Consider the following 17974-nt stretch of genomic DNA (forward strand, 5'->3'; position numbering starts at 1 on the left):
CATGCCGCCCTCCGCCTTTTTCAAAGACGCCGTAAGAGGAAATACTCCATCAGTTTGCTTTGGACGCCTGTCTCGATCTCGGTCCGCCTCTATTTCGATAGCCTTTGCCGCCAAAAGAACTTGATGAGCTGGGTGGACCGCTGCTAAAGCGTGACCGACTGCCATGATGTGGCGCCGACGACCCTCGCACGGGCAACTCCTTCTTGATGGCCTTCGCCGGACCAGGGAACTTGATCAGCGCAAATTGGGGGCCTGTAGACCGGTGCCGCTCGAACCAATTGTTGACCATAAAAGGAATCACCGAGGTAATCTCGGGTGGTGAAGCCACTGTCCCTGAGGGAATGAATGGCGGCGTTGGCAACGTGAGCACCTCCAATGGAAACTTGATGGTCGGTAGCGAGCCTAGTTCTCGGTCCTCAAAAAGATCATCTTCACTTTCGACATCCTTGGTCGTGACCGACGTGTCACTAGACAACAAGATTGGCCCTGCTTCAACAGGAAGCGACACTGAGGCCGCAGGAACAAGCACGTGTTGAACGTCAAGAGGCTCTCTAGTCGACGACGCAACTGCAAGCACTGTTCCTACTGGTTGAGCGGATTCCCGTGCGGGAGAGCTCTTCTTGCCTAGTAAGCCATTGAATCGTTCCTGCCATGAAGGATTCTGCACGATCGGAGTGGAGACTGCTCGAAGTGTTGCTGCAGGAGGCGGTGGTGGTGGCATGGAAACCCTTGCTGCCCAGGTCAATGGTGTGGCCGGAGAAAGGTCGGGTTGAATATGTGCAGGGCTGGGTGGCGTCGGTGGCATCGCAGGCGGTAGTTTGACGACGGGTTTCTGTGGGAAATGCACGACTGGCCTGGTGAAGTCTCCGTCGAAGGCAGGGTGGAGGCTCGAATATTCTTCGGCAGGAGGCGGCGATGGTGTTCGCGGCGGCTCAGGATGACTGTAAGTGACTGCACGTCGATCGTGGAGAGGATGTTGTAGACCAACGGGTTGAGGGAAGAACCTCGATCCACGACCTGGCGGACCATTCATGCCTCGCGAGCCGATATCCGCGCCAGGCAACGATCCTACAGCACCAAAGACGTTGGATGCGGGCACGGATGACTGCGAAACGCCCGAGATTGATCGCTGTGCCTGATCACCGACCTGCACCTGTTTCCAGGTCTCATTAAAGGAGTAAGCAGGGCCCTGCCGAATCCCAGTCCGTAATTCTTCCTCGCGCCTTGCCGCCATTTCCCGCTGCACCCGCTCACTCTCTGCACGTTCTTGTTGAGTTGCCACTGCATGAAAGCCGTTCCAAGCGTCCACGCCGTTTATCCTCGGCCCATGGGGGACGCCATTCACGCCGGGTTGGATATGTTGAGGCTGAGGTGGAGCGATCGGAGCAGGTTTTGTTGTGGGAAACAGCGAGTCGGCCTCACTATCAACTGCTAGCGGGCCCTGGTCTGGAGAAGTTACTGTTTGATACGGGTGCGGTCTGTTATCTGCAAGGATGTGATTGACATGCTGAATCTGTGGCGAGCGGCCCGAGTGCGGCGTTCGACCATTCATCCAACCTGCTGCTGTGGAAGATGTCCTCGACAGATCCTGAGGCGAATATCCTGCCAGACTCTGGTCGAAGGTGCCGTTTCCGAGAGCCTTGTTGTTGGGCAGACCCCAAAGGTTCGCTGTTTGGGGTGCACGATGGTCATGGCGGACGTCTCCCCACCCACTTCTCGCATCGTTTCCAACTGAACTTGGTTTGGGCAACTTGGGACTCGGTTCAGAGGCGGGAGCTGGTTCTTGCCCACTCGTTCGTCGAACTTCCGGCACAGGCCTGACACCGTTGACGATAGGAGAAGGTACCTGTAATGTTTCCTGCTTGGCTTGATCAGATGTGCTGGATTCAACTTTCTCTCGAACAGGTATCCTCTGCGGCTCTGGTGCTCGGGACAGCGCCGAGGCCATCTTTTTGACCGAGTCCAAAGAATGCACTTTCATCATGCCGTACTGCTGCGGCTCGCCAGAAGCGAGTGGCTGAGGAGGTTTGGGCGGGGAGTGTGTAGTGATCGTGGTCGTGCTTCCAGTTGCCACAGGGACGTGGGCAGATGTAGGAGACTGCTCAATGTCCTTCTTCGCTTCATTTTCCGCGTCTCCTGTTTCTTTTGCTGGTTCCTCTGGCTTTTTAGCATGCTTGGGATCTGGTCCAAGTGACGCCAGCTTCAATCGAATGCGTTCTTGCTTCTCGGCCTCCAATCGTTGCTCTTCTTCTATCTTCCGCTTTCTGGCTCGTTCAATATTCTCTTTCATCAAAGCTCTTTGTTGAGCTCGTTGAGCCTCGATATCTGCATCCAATGCCGAGGTGGGACCGACAGACACGTAATCGCCCGTCCCACGAGCCTGATATGTTGGTGTCTGAGTTGCCGAAGGTGGACCATCCCTCGAGATTGGCCGAATTGCTGATTCAGCATCATGTCTTTGAGTGTCAATGGTCGGCATCGGTAAATCCCCTGACTTGATGGACATTCGTCGACCGAACTGCCCGCTACCGCCTGAAATAGTAGACGACGCTCTACGTCGAGCTTGATCTGTGCTTGTTCGAGTGGTTTGAAAGGCTGGGGAAGGTTCGGCGGGAGCGTGCGCGTCAGCTTGGCTTGGTCTCTGCAATACAGCAGGTGTCCGAAAGCCTTGATCGTTCCTTGACATCCGTCGTCGGGGCTCCGGCACCGTTTCATACCGGCCAGAGCCCGGTACGTACAATTCTCGTTGTTGACCAGGTATTGAATCCCGCCATGAGCGGTTGAAGTCATCCGCCGAGATCTCCTTGGCCGGCGACGGCGCTTTCAGTAATGAAGGGCTTTGCGTGTATGGGTGGCTAGGCATAAATCTGCCCGAGGGAGGTATTGGCTGCGGATTGATGGCAACGGGCGAGATCTTGTCAACCGGAGGTAATGGTGCCCATGGGGATTTAGCTGGGGCCGGCGCCGGAGTCGCCTTTGTAATGATCGATGGCTTTTCGGTAGGGGCCCTAGATTGAAGAGTCGCTGCCTTCTGCGCCTGTTGCCGTTCGGCGCTTGCGCCCAGTTTGAGCACCGTCGCATTAGGACCGACCGAACTCGCAAATTGAGGTGCGACTGCTTTCGAGGCGTTGGCAGACTTTGACTGATCGCCGGCTTCAGAAGGGGTCGCGGGTTTCTGTGATGTTTGAGGAGTGACATCGGCGTGAGTCAGTGTGCTCTTGGTGCCATCGTTCCATTCGATTGTTTCCGGAGCCCAGTCATCTTCGTCATCGTCAATGTCTGCCCACTTCGCCTCTTTCCCTTCACTGTCTGCTTGGATTCGCGAGGTCAGATGGATTCCGTACTGCTGCTTAAGCTCTTCGTCGGTCAAGTGCTTCGTCGAAGGTTGTGGCGTAACTGTGACACGATCAGTCTCCGGCAGATCGGAACGCAAGCGGATGGGACCATACCTCTGTTCTTGTTCCATACCTGCATGGGATCCGGACTGGCGCTTTGATAAGGTTTCGCCTTTGACTGCAAGGAGCTTGTGGTTTTGGCAACTAATCGTGGACGCCCTGCTTGGGCGAGGGACGAGGATGAGGAATGGGGAGTAGTAGCTGGACTCGGATGTTAGTTTCGTCGGGTTAGAGCCAGAGCGCACGTACTTTTCTCATTAGGTTTTGTCGCTGCGCTCGCAGCGATGACCTTGGGGACCGAATACTTTGCAAAGCTGACAGGTTTGGCAGCGAATTTCTTCAAAGGTTTTGGCTCCGTGACTTTGTCACCAGCGACACTCCCCTCGGCCCGGCTCGTATCTGTGTCTGAGCGAGCAGAACCATCCTCAAGTTCTTCCATTTTGAGACTTGACACTGTATGGATTCCATTCTCTTTTGGCGCAACCTCTGTTTCCACCACAGCACTATTCCTACCAATATCGTCCCCGGGAACTTTGATATCAGGTGTAGATGTGGTCGCAGGTACGTCGGAAGGCGAGAGATCGCCCACCGACTGAGATTGGTTTACCACATCTTGTGCTCTCTGCTCTGCCATAACAAACTCGGATCTAGACAAAGGGGAAGAATTGTTAAAGTGCCAGATTCGTATTGATTCGGTGGCGTGAGGGTACCTGTTACTGCGCGTAGTCTGCCACGGTTGCTAGCCTGTCGGTTTTTGCCCGTCAACGCACGACTGCGCTTTGAGGTCGCGGAGGGGACTCGATGCGGGATTTGAGGAGGAGAGGCGAAAGAAGTAATACAACACCTCAAAAAGGGGGTACAAGGGTGTGGAAGAAGAAGAAATGGTGGTTGTTGAGTCAGTTGAGATAGGAGAGGCTGCGCCTTTGAAGTCGACGGCCCGTCGTGTCGGGTTGCGGCAACCTCGCCTTGGCGCTCGTCTTTGTACAGCAGCCGCATTTCAGCCATTCAGCAAAGGTTTTACTTCGTCCTCAGAAGCCATTTCATTACTTGTACTATCCCATCTCTACATTCGCCGAATACGCCGTGCCCTTTTGGCTATTGTCTGGGAAAGGAGGGCCATAAAGACGCAGACCGCGACCGCAATTCTCTGACTCACCATTTACGAGGGTATCGCAAACGGAGTCTTTCATACCCTCAGAACTCTATGGAGGGTCTGAGATTCTGGCACGGAGCTACAGGTGCAAAAGAGAAATCAAAGAAGCGACCTGGAAGGAAAGTGGTCTGATAGCAAATAGGTCTTGATAATGTGCCTTTCCACGAGTTCAACAGGTTTATTTTGGTGTTATGTACAGTGACCACCCTCCTTTCAATGCAGTATCGATCAGTGGGCATTGTTCTTGTGGTGTCCTACATGCGCAATTAGTCAAGACCGGCTTTGATACTTTAGTCTGGCAGCACATACTCAGATGGAAATAGTATTCCATGCTGTAACCCATGGCCATGATCCCGAAAATAACGTGCCAGATAGCTGTTGCCACAAGATTAGCCATTCAACGATGTTCTATCCAGCCGAGTGTCGCGGACGAGACGTACGAGCTGCTGATGGATTCTTGCCAAAGTATTTTGCCTGATACCACCCTAGCGGTCCACTCGGTGCTCGTGCTGGCGCAGGTCCTTTTGGTAGTTTTTCGTAGAATTTGGCTATTTTCGCCATTCGGACGGCATTTTTGGCAGCTCCGATACCCTGCAATCATCCGTCAGATCTTGTTCATCAAAAGCGATGCTGTTCGTGAGCAGTGTGAAGCGTGTCAGGTGTCGAGGACGTGTCGTGCTGCCACTTCGCTCGATGCGCGCAGAAAATGCTCGGTAGAGAGGGTTCAAACAGTCGATGAGATTCTTACCTCTGGGTTGGCAACCTATACCATCCGAGTCAGCAAATCCAGATTGGTAGCAGAACAGAGATACAAAGTCGAGGTTTTACCTTCGGAGGAACCAGGGTTGACACGGCTCGGCGGATGACGAACGACATTTCGAGCTGTTCGAGTTCTTTGGTCAATTTCGTGGACGCCAGGTTTTTCTCGACAGCTTACATGGGACTCAAATGCCTCCGACAGTGTTGTAGAAGGGTACTGAAGCTGTTGAATGAATTAATCCTGAGTCTAGGAGCTCCTCCATCAGGATCAGGATCGTTGCCAATCGATGCGCAGCCAAGACGCTTATTGTGGCAACTTCGCCGAGTCGACTTGGCATGTCTACTGATTGGCTGCTGGTGGTCACTTCTCGAGCAGGAGTTTATTTTGATGCTGCCCTTCTGTCCGACCTTGACAATCCCTTCCAGATCAGATGCGCGAGACATTGCTATTAATTCTAGGAAGTTGTTGACTAGTTCCCACTATCCAGCTCTTCGACTTGTCATAATGTTTCCACCCAGATCAATTGTACCTAGCCATGACCAATTTACGGTGACCAAATTTGCTGCTGTTCTGCGTACCAGTCCACTTCTCTCGTCCGTGCCAAACCAACCTCTGGATGGCTCGAGAAGTCAGAGTATCCTGCCTGAATCTCAAGGTCCTGGCAATGTGCTAGTCTGCTGCTGCTCTGCAGTTTGACCATGTCCCCGTGCAGCCTACTTCGGTTCTGCATCCCTCTGGCTTCTGAAATCCAACCGACCCGTGGTTGGTTTGTAAGGCTTGTCTTGCGTACAGGAATGGGTGGCGGAATCAGTCTTGCGGGAGAAGCTAGTGCTTCGCCGCTGACCTGGCCACTTCGTTGAGAAGGAATTGTACTAGGGATGTGATCTGTTCCAGTCCTTGGAGGGAACAATTTTGGGAAAAAATGTTGAAGCGGCGTTCGTATCATGGGCAGATTGGCACAGATGACACCCAACCCGGCCTCGATCGTGGTCCAGATTGTTGACACAAGTGACCCAGCGGTAATGTCGCCGCCATAGGCGGAAGAGTACAGCGTTGTCAATCGTGAAATTGATGCAGCACACACAATCAGACCCAGCCCGAAGACACAAGTCAGAGCCAATTTCTGCCGCAACGGCAACTTGAGTTTGAATATAACTGGCGGCACCATTAAGACAATGACAAAATCTGTCAGAATGTTGTAGATGGCGTTGCTATACCACAGAGCATAGATGTCGACACAACTCGCATCAATCCGCCAGCGCTCCCATGCCCGCGAGATCGGAGAGCACTGGAGAACGGTTGAGAGGGTGAAAGAGATGCAAGCACCAATTACAAGGGCGACCAAAATCCAGCAGGTTCGAACAAACCAGATGCGGTCGGTGAATATGCGGAGATACAGGAAGAGCATCGACAGCTTGGTGCAGTTGATGGTAAGCTTATAGAATATCTGGAGCAGAAAGAAACACTTTGCCAATGTCAGAGTCATCAGCCGAAGTATATAGAGTCCAGTCCTACCTTCAATGCCTGTTCAGCTTGTTGTTTACTGATGAGGTCAAATGGCCGGCCATATCCATAGTCCACCGCTGCAACAGAAGCACCGCATTGGACGACAAGGAACACCTGCGAAGTGGTGAGACGGCATCCAACATGTCTTAACACGCTAACTTACCAAGGCGAGGATGGTCGTCACATCATCCGAGCCGAGTCTGCCCAGCATCCTCATACGCCAATAGATCCGATTTGCCACGAGCACAAAGGCCAAAATAGGTGCAACTATTGATGGGATAACCAGATGAGCCCCCCGTCCACCAAGCCCGAGTGTTGTGAGGTGACAATGCGAGCACGGAACTGCAGACATGTCGCTGTAGCGGGAATCCTGATGTTGAGGCGGCTTAGTTTTGGGACAATGGCAGTTGAGACAGAACAGGTTCAGGTGTCAGTTCTTGTGCTAGCGATATAAATACCGTTGTTGTGGTAAACTGGACGTCCTCTAGGCACATGCGGCAAGACACGGCAAAGCCGTCACGGAAACCGAGAAGAAGGCGGGTAGCAAAGGGATATGCCCAAGAAGCAATCAAAATTCGGGATGATGAAATGTGAATTCAAAGGGAAATCAGTCCAGGACACACACGAAGTGCTGATCGACTGGCAGCACCGTCAACCCACAAACCTGGACATTCGACTCGGCTGATTTATAGCTGCTCTTCAATCGTTGAGCCAACATCTCCAGCCAGTCGGGAATGTCGAGTTCGCTTCCAGGTGATGTGGACCATGTAAAATGCATGCGAGGCGGGTGCTCTATGTGGACATGCAATGTCCTTGCCATGTGCCTCCACGCGAATGTCGAGGTCTGGGATTGACGGTAACCTGCATCGAAAGCATTTAAAACTCTTTGAATCCATCGAATCTGTCGTAGACAGATCCATGTGTAAGATGTTTGCGTGAAGACGTATTGGAAATGGTATCTGCCTATCCCTGCCCTGGGTTCGCTACACTCTTTTCTGCTCGAGGTTTGCTTGACTCTTGAGTGGCGAGCGGCATTGGTGTCTACGCTTTCATGGCGTTGTGGAGGCCAGGGACTTGAAGTTGACTGGGATTTGACAGAGACATATAATGGGTATAAGACGGCGACTGTAGATTAGATCGTGAGGACTCGAGAATGAAATGTGTGCCATGCGGGTTGCCGAAGGCTTCGTCGTACATACGCACAGCCCGAGGTTGTCGTTTTCAATCGCGACCAGGCAGGGTTGAAAAGGGCCGAGCTTGCAGAAGAATACCAGGCAGACATGACAGACAAGGACAAAGCAGACAGAAGGTCAGAAGGGCCAAGCCTGTTCAGTGTTTGACCAGGTTCTTTTCCAAGATTTGATGAAAATAATGCAGTCGGCGGGGGAGTCGAGGCGGGAATCTCGACGTCACTTTTGAAACAATCCCAATCGCCAAACGCTGCGAAGAGGTCGAGCTGTAACCGCAATCGTCTCGTATCATGGATCCGCCCACTCAACACACATTCGATCGAATCGATCATATCAACTCACAATTAATTGTGCAGACGTTGGCCAGGCTCCCCCCCGTTCGCCTTTGTGCTCGAGGAGTCCCGTGTCTCATGCGCTACGAGGCCAGTCGACGGGGTCACTTTGTGGTTTGAAGAGGTATTGTTCGCCTTTTATAAGTGAACTCCTGGCCACACTCCTTGGACAAATCACTACGAGTGAGGTCGTAGAAGCCATTCCGAGTACTGGAGAAATGAATATGGTACGCCATGGCTCTTCTTTGTAACGTATGACATTTCAAATCTCTGGAGTGCCTGTCCGACCTCATATCTTATTTCGACATCGACGAAAAAAGCACTGCTGTGCAGATTCCTAGATCACGATGCTCAAACTCATTTTCAACCGCTTCATCAGCATCTTTGCTAGCATCCTCTCCTTGCAAGTTCTGACCAGCACGGCGATGCCATTCCCCGTCACCAACATCACCGATATCGGTTCTAACAGCTGTATCTGGGATTTCAGCCCAACTGTAAGTTCTCATTGAGCTCTGCAAGACGGTTGGCATGACACTGGAAGGATGCTCTGTCTTCTCAGCCCACTCGCTTGCTAACAGGCTAACGGCTGATGGCAGATTTGCGGCGAGGATGTCAGCTATCAACAGCTTGTCTATCCACCCACCACTGGGTGCATGCCTCTTGCAACTGGGATGAAGAATGTGTGGACAAATGAATGTTCCAGCTGGTTTGGTGAGCACTACCAGATTACTGTCGTCCCCCTGTCACTATCAGGGGCTAATCCAGGGGATGTGCGCAGGAGCTTGTACAATGTGGATGCAGCCCGATTGTACCGGAGAATGGTCGTTGAGAATTGATGACCCGGCCAATACTCACTTGGGAACATGCTTCTCTGAATATTACTACATCATGGCAGTCTCCTGTGAGCCAAGTTGAGGGAATCGCAGAGCTGTGGGTTGGTCGGGAATCATCTAAAGGGATTGCTGGTGGGCGAGTTGCATATTCTTTGATGTCTAGAATCTAGGAAGGACATTGTCAGACAAGACAAGACACGGAAGAGAAGTGCCATTGTTGTGCTGAAGAGAGCATATAATCCATTTCTGTCTCTACATTTGATTTCTTGGCTGCTTGGAAAGTTTATTCAACAAAGGGTTTCTTTGTCGAGTCTTGATTGGCGAGCCTCGTGGAATGTTGGCTGCGCACGGGCCACTTCCACCCAAAGTCAGAACACCACAACATCCAACTTTAACCAACCATTCGTACATTCTTTCATCAATCATCAACAAAGTTTTTCCTCTCCCTCGTGCCAGTTGAATGCTTAACAAATACCTCTTACTCAGGCCTTTCCCTGTGAATGTTCCTCAGGCTTGAAGCAGCTCTTGTGGCCCATCCGAACTCCCTGAAAAGCAGCGTGTCTCCCAGTGCTCCAGGACAACTCATAAGGGGCCAGAACTGAGACATGGATGTAGAAAACCAATGTGCTAAGTACTGTAGATATCACAACCTCAAGATCCTAACTTATACAGACATTTCAGAATTGATGGAAAACCAACCTCCCATGGTTTGGTCTGTGAGATCTCCGACTGTCGAACAGCTTGAGAGTCCTTCCATTGTCCCATGTCAGCAATAGCAAGCTCCGTCCGCTTTGATTACCAGCCAGTGTACTAGCGACATGATGAAGACAATAGCTGCACCGGTATCTTTGTTGAGTCTGCCTCCCTGCAGCCATTGTCAAACAAACAGGGTGGTTTGTCAACATGCGTGCTCCTACATCAAGGTGCCAGATCAACCAAACTACGGGGTGGAGGATGCACACCCAGCAAACGCGGGATTCACACTGTCAAATGTCGCCGTGACCCCAAGCCAGCAGTTTGTGCAAAATGTCACTTAACATGGAAACCGGTGAAGGTTGAGAGATGAACAGAAATCGGGTATATGTATGGTACGACGCGACTGTTGGTGGATGCTCAAAACTTCCCATCAATCCCCGTCATGTGCGAGCCCATGCACAACAAAAATCAAACGGTCTGTCGTGAAGAAAGAAAATTGAATACTGGAATGGAGGATGCTTTGTATCTGGAGGCAGTTGGACCATCCCCCAAGACCCTTTATTCACTATCCGAGAGTGTCGCGATCGGCTTCACGCGGACCCAAGCACTGCGGCCTTTTCAACCTTCCGCTGGTGAATATGATGGCACATAACAATCTGAACAAGTGCATACTCTTGTGTCTTGCCTTGTTAGGCAGCTGGACAGTGTGACGCGACGCGCCCCTTGAACTATCCCAACTTTCCTCACCATCAACCTTTCTATCTCTCAGCAATCCCAAGGTTTCTTTTGACCTGACCCAGATACCCATCTAACTATCTCTTGACACGGTACAACCAAGTCCTCACACTGTCAAACTGAAACCATAAGTCTTGAAGCAATCTGAATGGACACCTTCTATACTTACTCCACTTCTTCGTCTTCGGCTGCAATGGTAACCAATGAGACCCTCAACCACTCGAAAAGGGTTAGCTAATGTGATATAGGAACCAACACAAGGTCCTTTCCTTGCCCAAGGCTCGCTGATGCCCCCTGAATATATATATACAAGCTCCCCCACTGCTCATACTCCCTCTCTCTGGACTCATAGTAGCGACCAAGACCTACTATGCCCATCGCGACAAACACTTTCTCCGCCAACGTTCAACATCCAAGCGAGACTATTTGTGCCTGGTGCACCAGCGCATAGAATCGAGCCGCACTTGAACGTTCATGCTGCGGAGTTTGTCCCGAGTGTGCAGGACAGCAACTCCTGCACACGTCCATCAGCAACATATCTCCCGACCGAACGACAACACTCCCACGGCAACTTGACACCACAAATTTCTCAACCAGTCACCATGCCGTCAACTCCGGAACTCTTCAACGTCTTCGAAGCCGACGCTGATTTCGATGCTGAAGCGTTATATCATCAACGCAGGGAAGAAGAGATGACATCAGATGGAGCAGAAGCATCTCCGCTGTATGTCCAGGGGTTTTACTACCCTACCTCTTCAAACCGTGATGACCGCACGCCTGCAGTGTTTGCGGCATTCCGGGATGTGGAGAGGTTCCCCTTGGTGAAGGTCGAATATGAAGAGCGGACTCCGGAGGAACGTGAGTCGTCAAGACGAGACTTCGTGCAGTACATGCACGATGGGGATAGAGGCATTGAGCGCGGGGACAGCATCATCGACGGTGAGGAGGACGAGGACTATCCGAAAATGATCAGAGATCCTCAGTCCGACTACCAGTGGTTTGAGCTCGAGGAATTGCAGAGCTTGAAGTGTATTCACCACTTTAACGTCTTTGGTCGACCCGTTCTCACGAAGTCGGGCACAGCTCCGGCGACTACGATCGCCATTCTCAAGTCAACACCAAAGCACCTCAACGTCACCACCCCCAATGGGCTTTGGAAGAGCACTATCATGGGATGTGCTCAGCAGCTGTTGGATCCTGTCTGCTACTATGGCAACAAGGAGGCCTTGGAAACCCTTCGTGGATCTCGTCTCGAGAATGCCTGTATTGGCCAGAGCGAGAAGATTTACAGCCAACATGGCTGGTGGGTCCATGACCACTATGGACCCGAGGAGTACAAGGTCATGGCCGATCCTCTCGACCCATGTTTTTATCCTGACCCTAGGGAGTCCGTTGTGATCAATGGGATCACGAAGGGCTTTGCACACCGGGTCGACATGATCACTGCTGCCACGCAGGAAAAGGAGAAAGAGGATGCAGCTCGTAAGGCTGCATTCAGTGCCAGGCTCGCCCAAGGGCGCCAGCCTTCAAGGCTTGGTCGCTCTTGTTTCACACATGAGGACGTCGAGCAAGCACCAGTCTTCAGCCCTAATCGACAGGGTGCTTCGTCACCTCTACGCCACTCAGTACACCGCCCAGTCAGTCAACCAGCCACGACCGCTACGCCAGTCCCCGCAAACCCTGGGGCCTCAAACGATACCTTCAACCCTGAGCGATATTCAAATAGTCGCTCGCTTTCACGTGCGGAGTGGAAGGAACTCCTCACCGCCACAAAAGACAGACCTGTTGCGGCTCGTTGGGCGGATGACGAGGAAGAGGACGAAGAAGAGGAGCAAGAGCCCGTCGATACTCTGGCTCTTCCATTGCCAGTGGCGGGATCTGGAGCCTCTTCTGCCGAACTGGTAACAGAGGGTGGAAAGCCGCAGAGTGGCAACAACAAGCCATCTGCAGATCACAGCGTTGAAGACGCGGAGAGCCTTCGTGGCAATGATGATCGTCGCGTGTGCTCCGCGTCGACATCTACCACTGTCGAGCAATCGCGCGGTTCGAGCGCCAGCCCCGGAGGAACACCCGACACATCTCTCCATATGTCTGACAACGAAGACGCCGAGTCAAAGGCCGTCACTGACGACGAGTGTGAAAGCGGCAATGATGGCTCTGAAAGTGCCGTCGGCGATCAACTACAATCCGAGATCGATGGATTTGATGACATGCCTCAAGGACAAGACTACGAGGCGATATATGCTCGTCAACAGGGTGCCGAACTGGACACAGACGACGAGTCCGAAGAAGAGCTTCTTGCGTTTGCCATACGCACGCAGGCCAGCAGCTTACACGCTCGTCTTGACGCTCTCGAAGAAGCGATGCAAACAGCCGCCACATCCTCCATGTCACAAGAACCTCTAAGCCCTGTAACTCCTCGGGCTGCTGGACACATCCTTGGTCATGCCGATTCGATTGCTCTATCACCTACTTCGACGTTGGTCGGAACTCCAGAGTCTTTGGCACCAACATTCGTCGACTCGCCCAGCATCCCTACGCCAACTCCTCGTTATCACGGCCTCAGCACCAGGTCCAATCCTCCAGTTGTCGTGCTCACACCAACAGGTCCCTTACCGAGTGGACCTCAACCAGTTGTCCATCAATTTCCGAACGGCACTATCACCATGACGCTCCCTGGCCAGCAACTTGGTCTTGTTCGAAGTCACGCCATGCGCTTCGATCAGTTGTCTGCAAATTTTGGCTCCGCTGAAGTGCAACGCGCTTCGGTGCCTTCGACGAGAATCCTGTCGGGAGTTGACCGATCGGCTATTAGGACAAGTAATGTCTCCAGAAGTGATAGAGAGGCTGGGAATCATGCCACAGAAGCCGCCCCTCAAGTTACCGTCACCTTGCCACAGGATCAGGCGTCGCCCTCAACAGCACTCGTTCTGCATCGGAGACCCGTGACACTCAACGTCCCAAGGATTTCATACCTCCAAGCTTGGAGCCGCCTCACCACAACCACCAAATCAAATGGCGAACACTTCTGGCAAGGTGTTATCCGAGGCTTTTGCATACAAAACTACCGCCGGACACTTGCGTTACAAAGAGCGGCTTCCGCCTACGAGGTTGAAGACGACGATACCACCTCGGCAAGTGCCATACCTACTGGACTCAACTATGGAGATGGTGCGGAAGAGGACATCGCGGGCAACATAGTTCAACCCAACCTGGGATCAACTCTGGTCACCATTTCCAGCGCCGGAGTGCTCAATTCTATCTCGCCAGAAGCCGCTGGGGAGGAGCAAGATCCAAGCTCGGCACAAGCACCCCCTCTACAGTTGTTGCGGGCCTCTATCAGGTCATCAACAGCTCCGTGCCAGCGACACGAAGGTCGCCATGTCCGATTCAGTCTTCCACCGGGCCGTCCATCATCGATAGCCACGGCCAACTCCAATTCCTCACCGCTAGAAGGGACCATTCGCAGATTCCCAGACGACACCGAGACGATCACGCTTCCCTCTACACACGACCATAGCCCCACCTTCAACGGTGTCCATTGTGTCCGATCTCCGCCACCTGTATCGCCCTCATCAATCACATGGGCTGCTCCACACGAAGTGTCGTACTTTTCATCGACGTCATCCGATGAGTCGTCGGGGGTTGAGGGCCGCGAACCGCACAACGAGGAAGAAGGAGACAGTGATGGAGAAGAAGAACAAGACGGAGAGGAAGAGGGAATACTCCGCCCTGTTCCACCTTTACCGGTTTTCCAGCGCACCCGCAAGGATTGGCGACACGCCAGCTGGACCTCGACGCAGCGGAGACGATTGACCAAGCCCCGACCACCCAGTCGGGCGGCGCGGGCGACGTCCTCTGTTGGTGTCAACGTGGGCACGAACTCGACGGCCACGATGAGCGCCGGTTTGAGGAGCGCAAAGGCCAAGACCAAGGACATTGTGAAGAAGAGCTGGAAGAAGCTCAAGGCCATGTGCACAAAGAGGGACTGAGCTGGAGAGAGGGTGCTTCGCGGGAGGAACTTTGCCGTCTTCTCCAAACAAAGGAAATCTTCCTATCTAATCACTATGCCCGCCACGAACAGCAGCACAACCTTCCAACCCCCACTCAAATCAGATCAGATTCAAATGAATCTTCCTCGACTAGGCGAACCTCTCTTCATCGACACCTTAATCAAAGCTGGTCTTGATTCTCTAATCATCTATCGTGGTGAACAAGGAGGACGAGGAAACAAAGGAAAACAAAGGAGGGGAAAGGACAGTGAAGAAAAGATACCATTGGGGGTGGCATTTGGTGGACTTATGGATCCCAACAGAACGATATTAATCAAGCAGAAAGCACGAGTATCACCTCGAGCACGAGGTACACAACAACATCAACCACAGCCACACACACACACGCACGCACATATTATACTCTCGGAACGAACTTCCACCACGATCACGACACCATGAAACACCATACGACACGATACCATGATTTGCGACGACACGACACGACACGATATGACACTGTATGACACGGTATGACACGATACCCACCGCGCCGAAGGGCGCCTTTAACCACAGCGTTGCTACAACAATTTTGGAGGGGGGGTTTTTTTATCTTTCTTCACAAAAGCGAATCACGACTGAACGACTAAACGATTGATTGAATGAATGAATGAATGTACGACGAACAAATAATGTGGAACTATGCTCTGACGGCCGAGTTGCAGTCTGGGTACTGGACAAACTGACTGACTGGACGGAATGGAGGGGTGGAAAAGGGAAAAGGAAAGGGAAAAAAGAGAGGCAGATTCTCCAAGTGCTGGGTTCTGCCATGTATCACTATTATATTATTACTTGGTATATCACTCATTGTATCGACCGAGAGCGGTCACGGTGCTGACGACAGAGGAAGTAGCAATGAGGTTTCCTACAGGTCCTACTACTCGTAAATTGCGCTGGAACTGGGACAATTATACGAGCTTCTTGGATTAAATTACCAGTCAGCAAAGGCTCAAAGGTCTTTTGCTGAGATTGTAGGGATAGATAGAAACTCCTTCCCAGAATGGAAGATAGGTTCAGTGTGGTCTCATTGTCACTGAAATGTCTAGAACGGAGAGAGATACGCCATGTCTTGGGCAATGACGTTGATATGATACGGGGATAGATAGCACCAGTATGCAAACATTCGAACTGCCACATCGGAGCTAACATACGAAGATCAGCCAAGGCAGCCCTTTGTTGATATTGCTAACTCCTTTCTGATGGTAACGATGATTCCATCGAACAGGTATTGTCGACGTATTGGAGCAGCCCAATCGTCAACATTGCAGCGACTACCCTCAAGAGCACTAGTAGGGTCCTCAACAATGACGAAGGATTCCGTGCTTTCCAGTATGCACATCATCATCAGGGATGGGCACGTTCGCCAGCCGCAGTCTGTAAAGGCAGTCTCTGAGGTCTGGACCTCGTAGCTTTTCAATGCATCCGAAACCGCGGGGTTCAGTCTGTATCGGGATGGGATATTCTGACTGCTTGAGGCGTAGTTACTCCCTTTTCGGGTTTGATGTGCAACCCCAGGATTGAAGAGGACCACAGTTGTCTCTGGGTTTGCTGCAAAGTATGGAGTACCTGCATCTCAGACTCTGAGCAGCTGCACCTTGACATCAGCATGCAGCATGGGGTTGCATTAGGGTTGGATGCGCGTATCCAATGAAATTCTCAAAGGTCTGCCCGACGAGAAGTTCAACCATGAGTAGCTTTTCAGAGAAGGTTCGTGTGGGTTGGCAGGCAGGTTGGCACGTTGAAGCCATGCGCTCGGCCTGAAGGAAAACAAAAAGTCTGTATGGCGTGGTGGAAGAAAGTTCGCGGGGACGGAGGTACTCGTAAGGTCGTGGTGGTGAAGGACAACCTACTGTAGGTACACAACAATGCCACCTAGAAACATCACTGGTCAGTTCGAGCTGAATGGAGCCAGCATGGGCCAGCACGCAGCTAATACTTCAACGTGGTGTGGACTGGATAACTTCAGACGTGGCGTGAGTGGCCGCAGCGCCATGCAATTTCCCCTCCACCGCGGAATCCACTGCATCACAAACACCATCGAATCTTGACTTCAGACCGTCCTCAAACAAACTGTCCATTCTGCCGCAAGTCTTGCAAGGTTTCGGAATCTCGGTTGGAGGTACAGGTCGGATGTTATGTTGCCCACTGGATTGGCTGGAGGCGCAGACGAGGTGTGTTGGAGGAGGGTCAATGTGTCTGCATGTGGCATGCCGAAGTCATTCACACCCTGCGGAACCTACTTTTCGGTTCGTAAAAGTTACACTTTCTCTCCAGAGCAGTTGTACCTCCCCAAGACTCAGAGAAGAGGCGAAGATTGTTCTTGTTTCAGAGGTAGAAGTACAATCAGGGAGACGCACGAGCCATGAGAGTCGCAGGAGCAGATGTTGAGATGAAGCGAGTCCTGCGAAATTGCAACTGAGAGGAACAGGGCAAGCGCTGCCATTAGCCGGGAGCCACCATTGGGTGCCAGGCCCATGCAGGCCTAAGCAGAAGCTTAAGGTGTGAGCTGGCGCGAAGAGGCTGGGCCTCGTCTAGGCTTAGGGCCTCGGGCCTTTCCTGGCCCGGCTAGCTGCCCCGGGTGTCGTCCGCTATGTGCCGATCAACGAGGGCTCTTTGGTGTCAGCGATCGCCCCGGCCACGCAGCACTAACCACCCGTTGCTGCGTGTCAAGCAAAGTCCGTTAGCAAGTCGGTGCAGGTCGCAGTTGCACTGGCTGCAAGCGCCCAGGTTTGTGTGTTTTCGCTGCAGCAGGGACTTTGTAGTAGCCACTACTGGCCCCCCGGTAGCCCTTGAACCCCCAATCACGGCTGCGTGTGTAGCCAGCCAGCCAGCTCCTCCGATCTCTTACCTCTTCCACCCTCCCTCCATCTGCATTTTCTCACCTTGCTTTTTGTTTTGCCTCCAATCCGCTCTCAGGGTCTCTCTTTATCCGGAGCTTTTTCGACAGTCTTCTAACCAACAGTCGCTCGTTTTGCTGTCCTTCCATTCTGCGTCAATCGACACGTTTGAACTATACCAGCTTCTTTCAGTTTCAGCCTTTTGATCAACTCCTTTTAACACGCTCCACTCGTGATTCGATCCTCTCAACCGCCAGTCAAAGCTCTACGACCTCGCTTCCAGCTCCCACCATCCTCATCGAGCCCTGTGTCTGGAAGCCACCTGGTAGAGGAAGCCCAATCGCGACGACGGCCAGATCGTTGTGGGAAGAATGACGAGTTCAGCATGAGCTGGAACCTGAAAGAGGTGGTCACATTTTGGATATTCGCATTGGGAAGACTGAGTTGACCAATCCTCTCACCAACTGTTTACGGTCGATCTTTCC

General features: G+C 52.3%; 5 protein-coding genes across 5 annotated transcripts; 2 read left to right on the top strand and 3 right to left on the bottom strand.

Moving 5' to 3' along the window:
- Positions 1-49: 49 nt before the first annotated feature.
- Positions 50-4029, bottom strand: Z517_05245 (uncharacterized protein; the record flags this gene model as incomplete). The annotated part of the gene is made up of 3 exons (XM_013430572.1): positions 50-3396; positions 3450-3596; positions 3645-4029. The coding sequence occupies 3 exons, from the start codon at positions 4027-4029 to the stop codon at positions 50-52; spliced, it is 3879 nt and encodes a 1292-aa protein (XP_013286026.1).
- A 747-nt stretch (positions 4030-4776) lies between these two features.
- Positions 4777-5424, bottom strand: Z517_05246 (uncharacterized protein; the record flags this gene model as incomplete). Its single annotated transcript, XM_013430573.1, has 5 exons — positions 4777-4802; positions 4858-4923; positions 4989-5139; positions 5297-5311; positions 5377-5424. The coding sequence occupies 5 exons, from the start codon at positions 5422-5424 to the stop codon at positions 4777-4779; spliced, it is 306 nt and encodes a 101-aa protein (XP_013286027.1).
- A 428-nt stretch (positions 5425-5852) lies between these two features.
- Positions 5853-7166, bottom strand: Z517_05247 (uncharacterized protein; the record flags this gene model as incomplete). The annotated part of the gene is made up of 3 exons (XM_013430574.1): positions 5853-6773; positions 6824-6928; positions 6978-7166. 3 exons carry the CDS (start codon positions 7164-7166, stop codon positions 5853-5855), a joined length of 1215 nt encoding a protein of 404 aa, XP_013286028.1.
- Positions 7167-8683: 1517 nt separating this feature from the next.
- Z517_05248 (uncharacterized protein) lies at positions 8684-9172 on the top strand (the record flags this gene model as incomplete). Its single annotated transcript, XM_013430575.1, has 2 exons — positions 8684-8830; positions 8933-9172. 2 exons carry the CDS (start codon positions 8684-8686, stop codon positions 9170-9172), a joined length of 387 nt encoding a protein of 128 aa, XP_013286029.1.
- A 2030-nt stretch (positions 9173-11202) lies between these two features.
- Positions 11203-14592, top strand: Z517_05249 (uncharacterized protein; the record flags this gene model as incomplete). The annotated part of the gene is made up of 1 exon (XM_013430576.1): positions 11203-14592. One exon carries the CDS (start codon positions 11203-11205, stop codon positions 14590-14592), a length of 3390 nt encoding a protein of 1129 aa, XP_013286030.1.
- Between the last annotated feature and the right edge of the window lie 3382 nt (positions 14593-17974).

This window comes from Fonsecaea pedrosoi (genome assembly GCF_000835455.1).
Source record: "Fonsecaea pedrosoi CBS 271.37 unplaced genomic scaffold supercont1.3, whole genome shotgun sequence".
Lineage (NCBI taxonomy): Eukaryota > Fungi > Ascomycota > Eurotiomycetes > Chaetothyriales > Herpotrichiellaceae > Fonsecaea > Fonsecaea pedrosoi.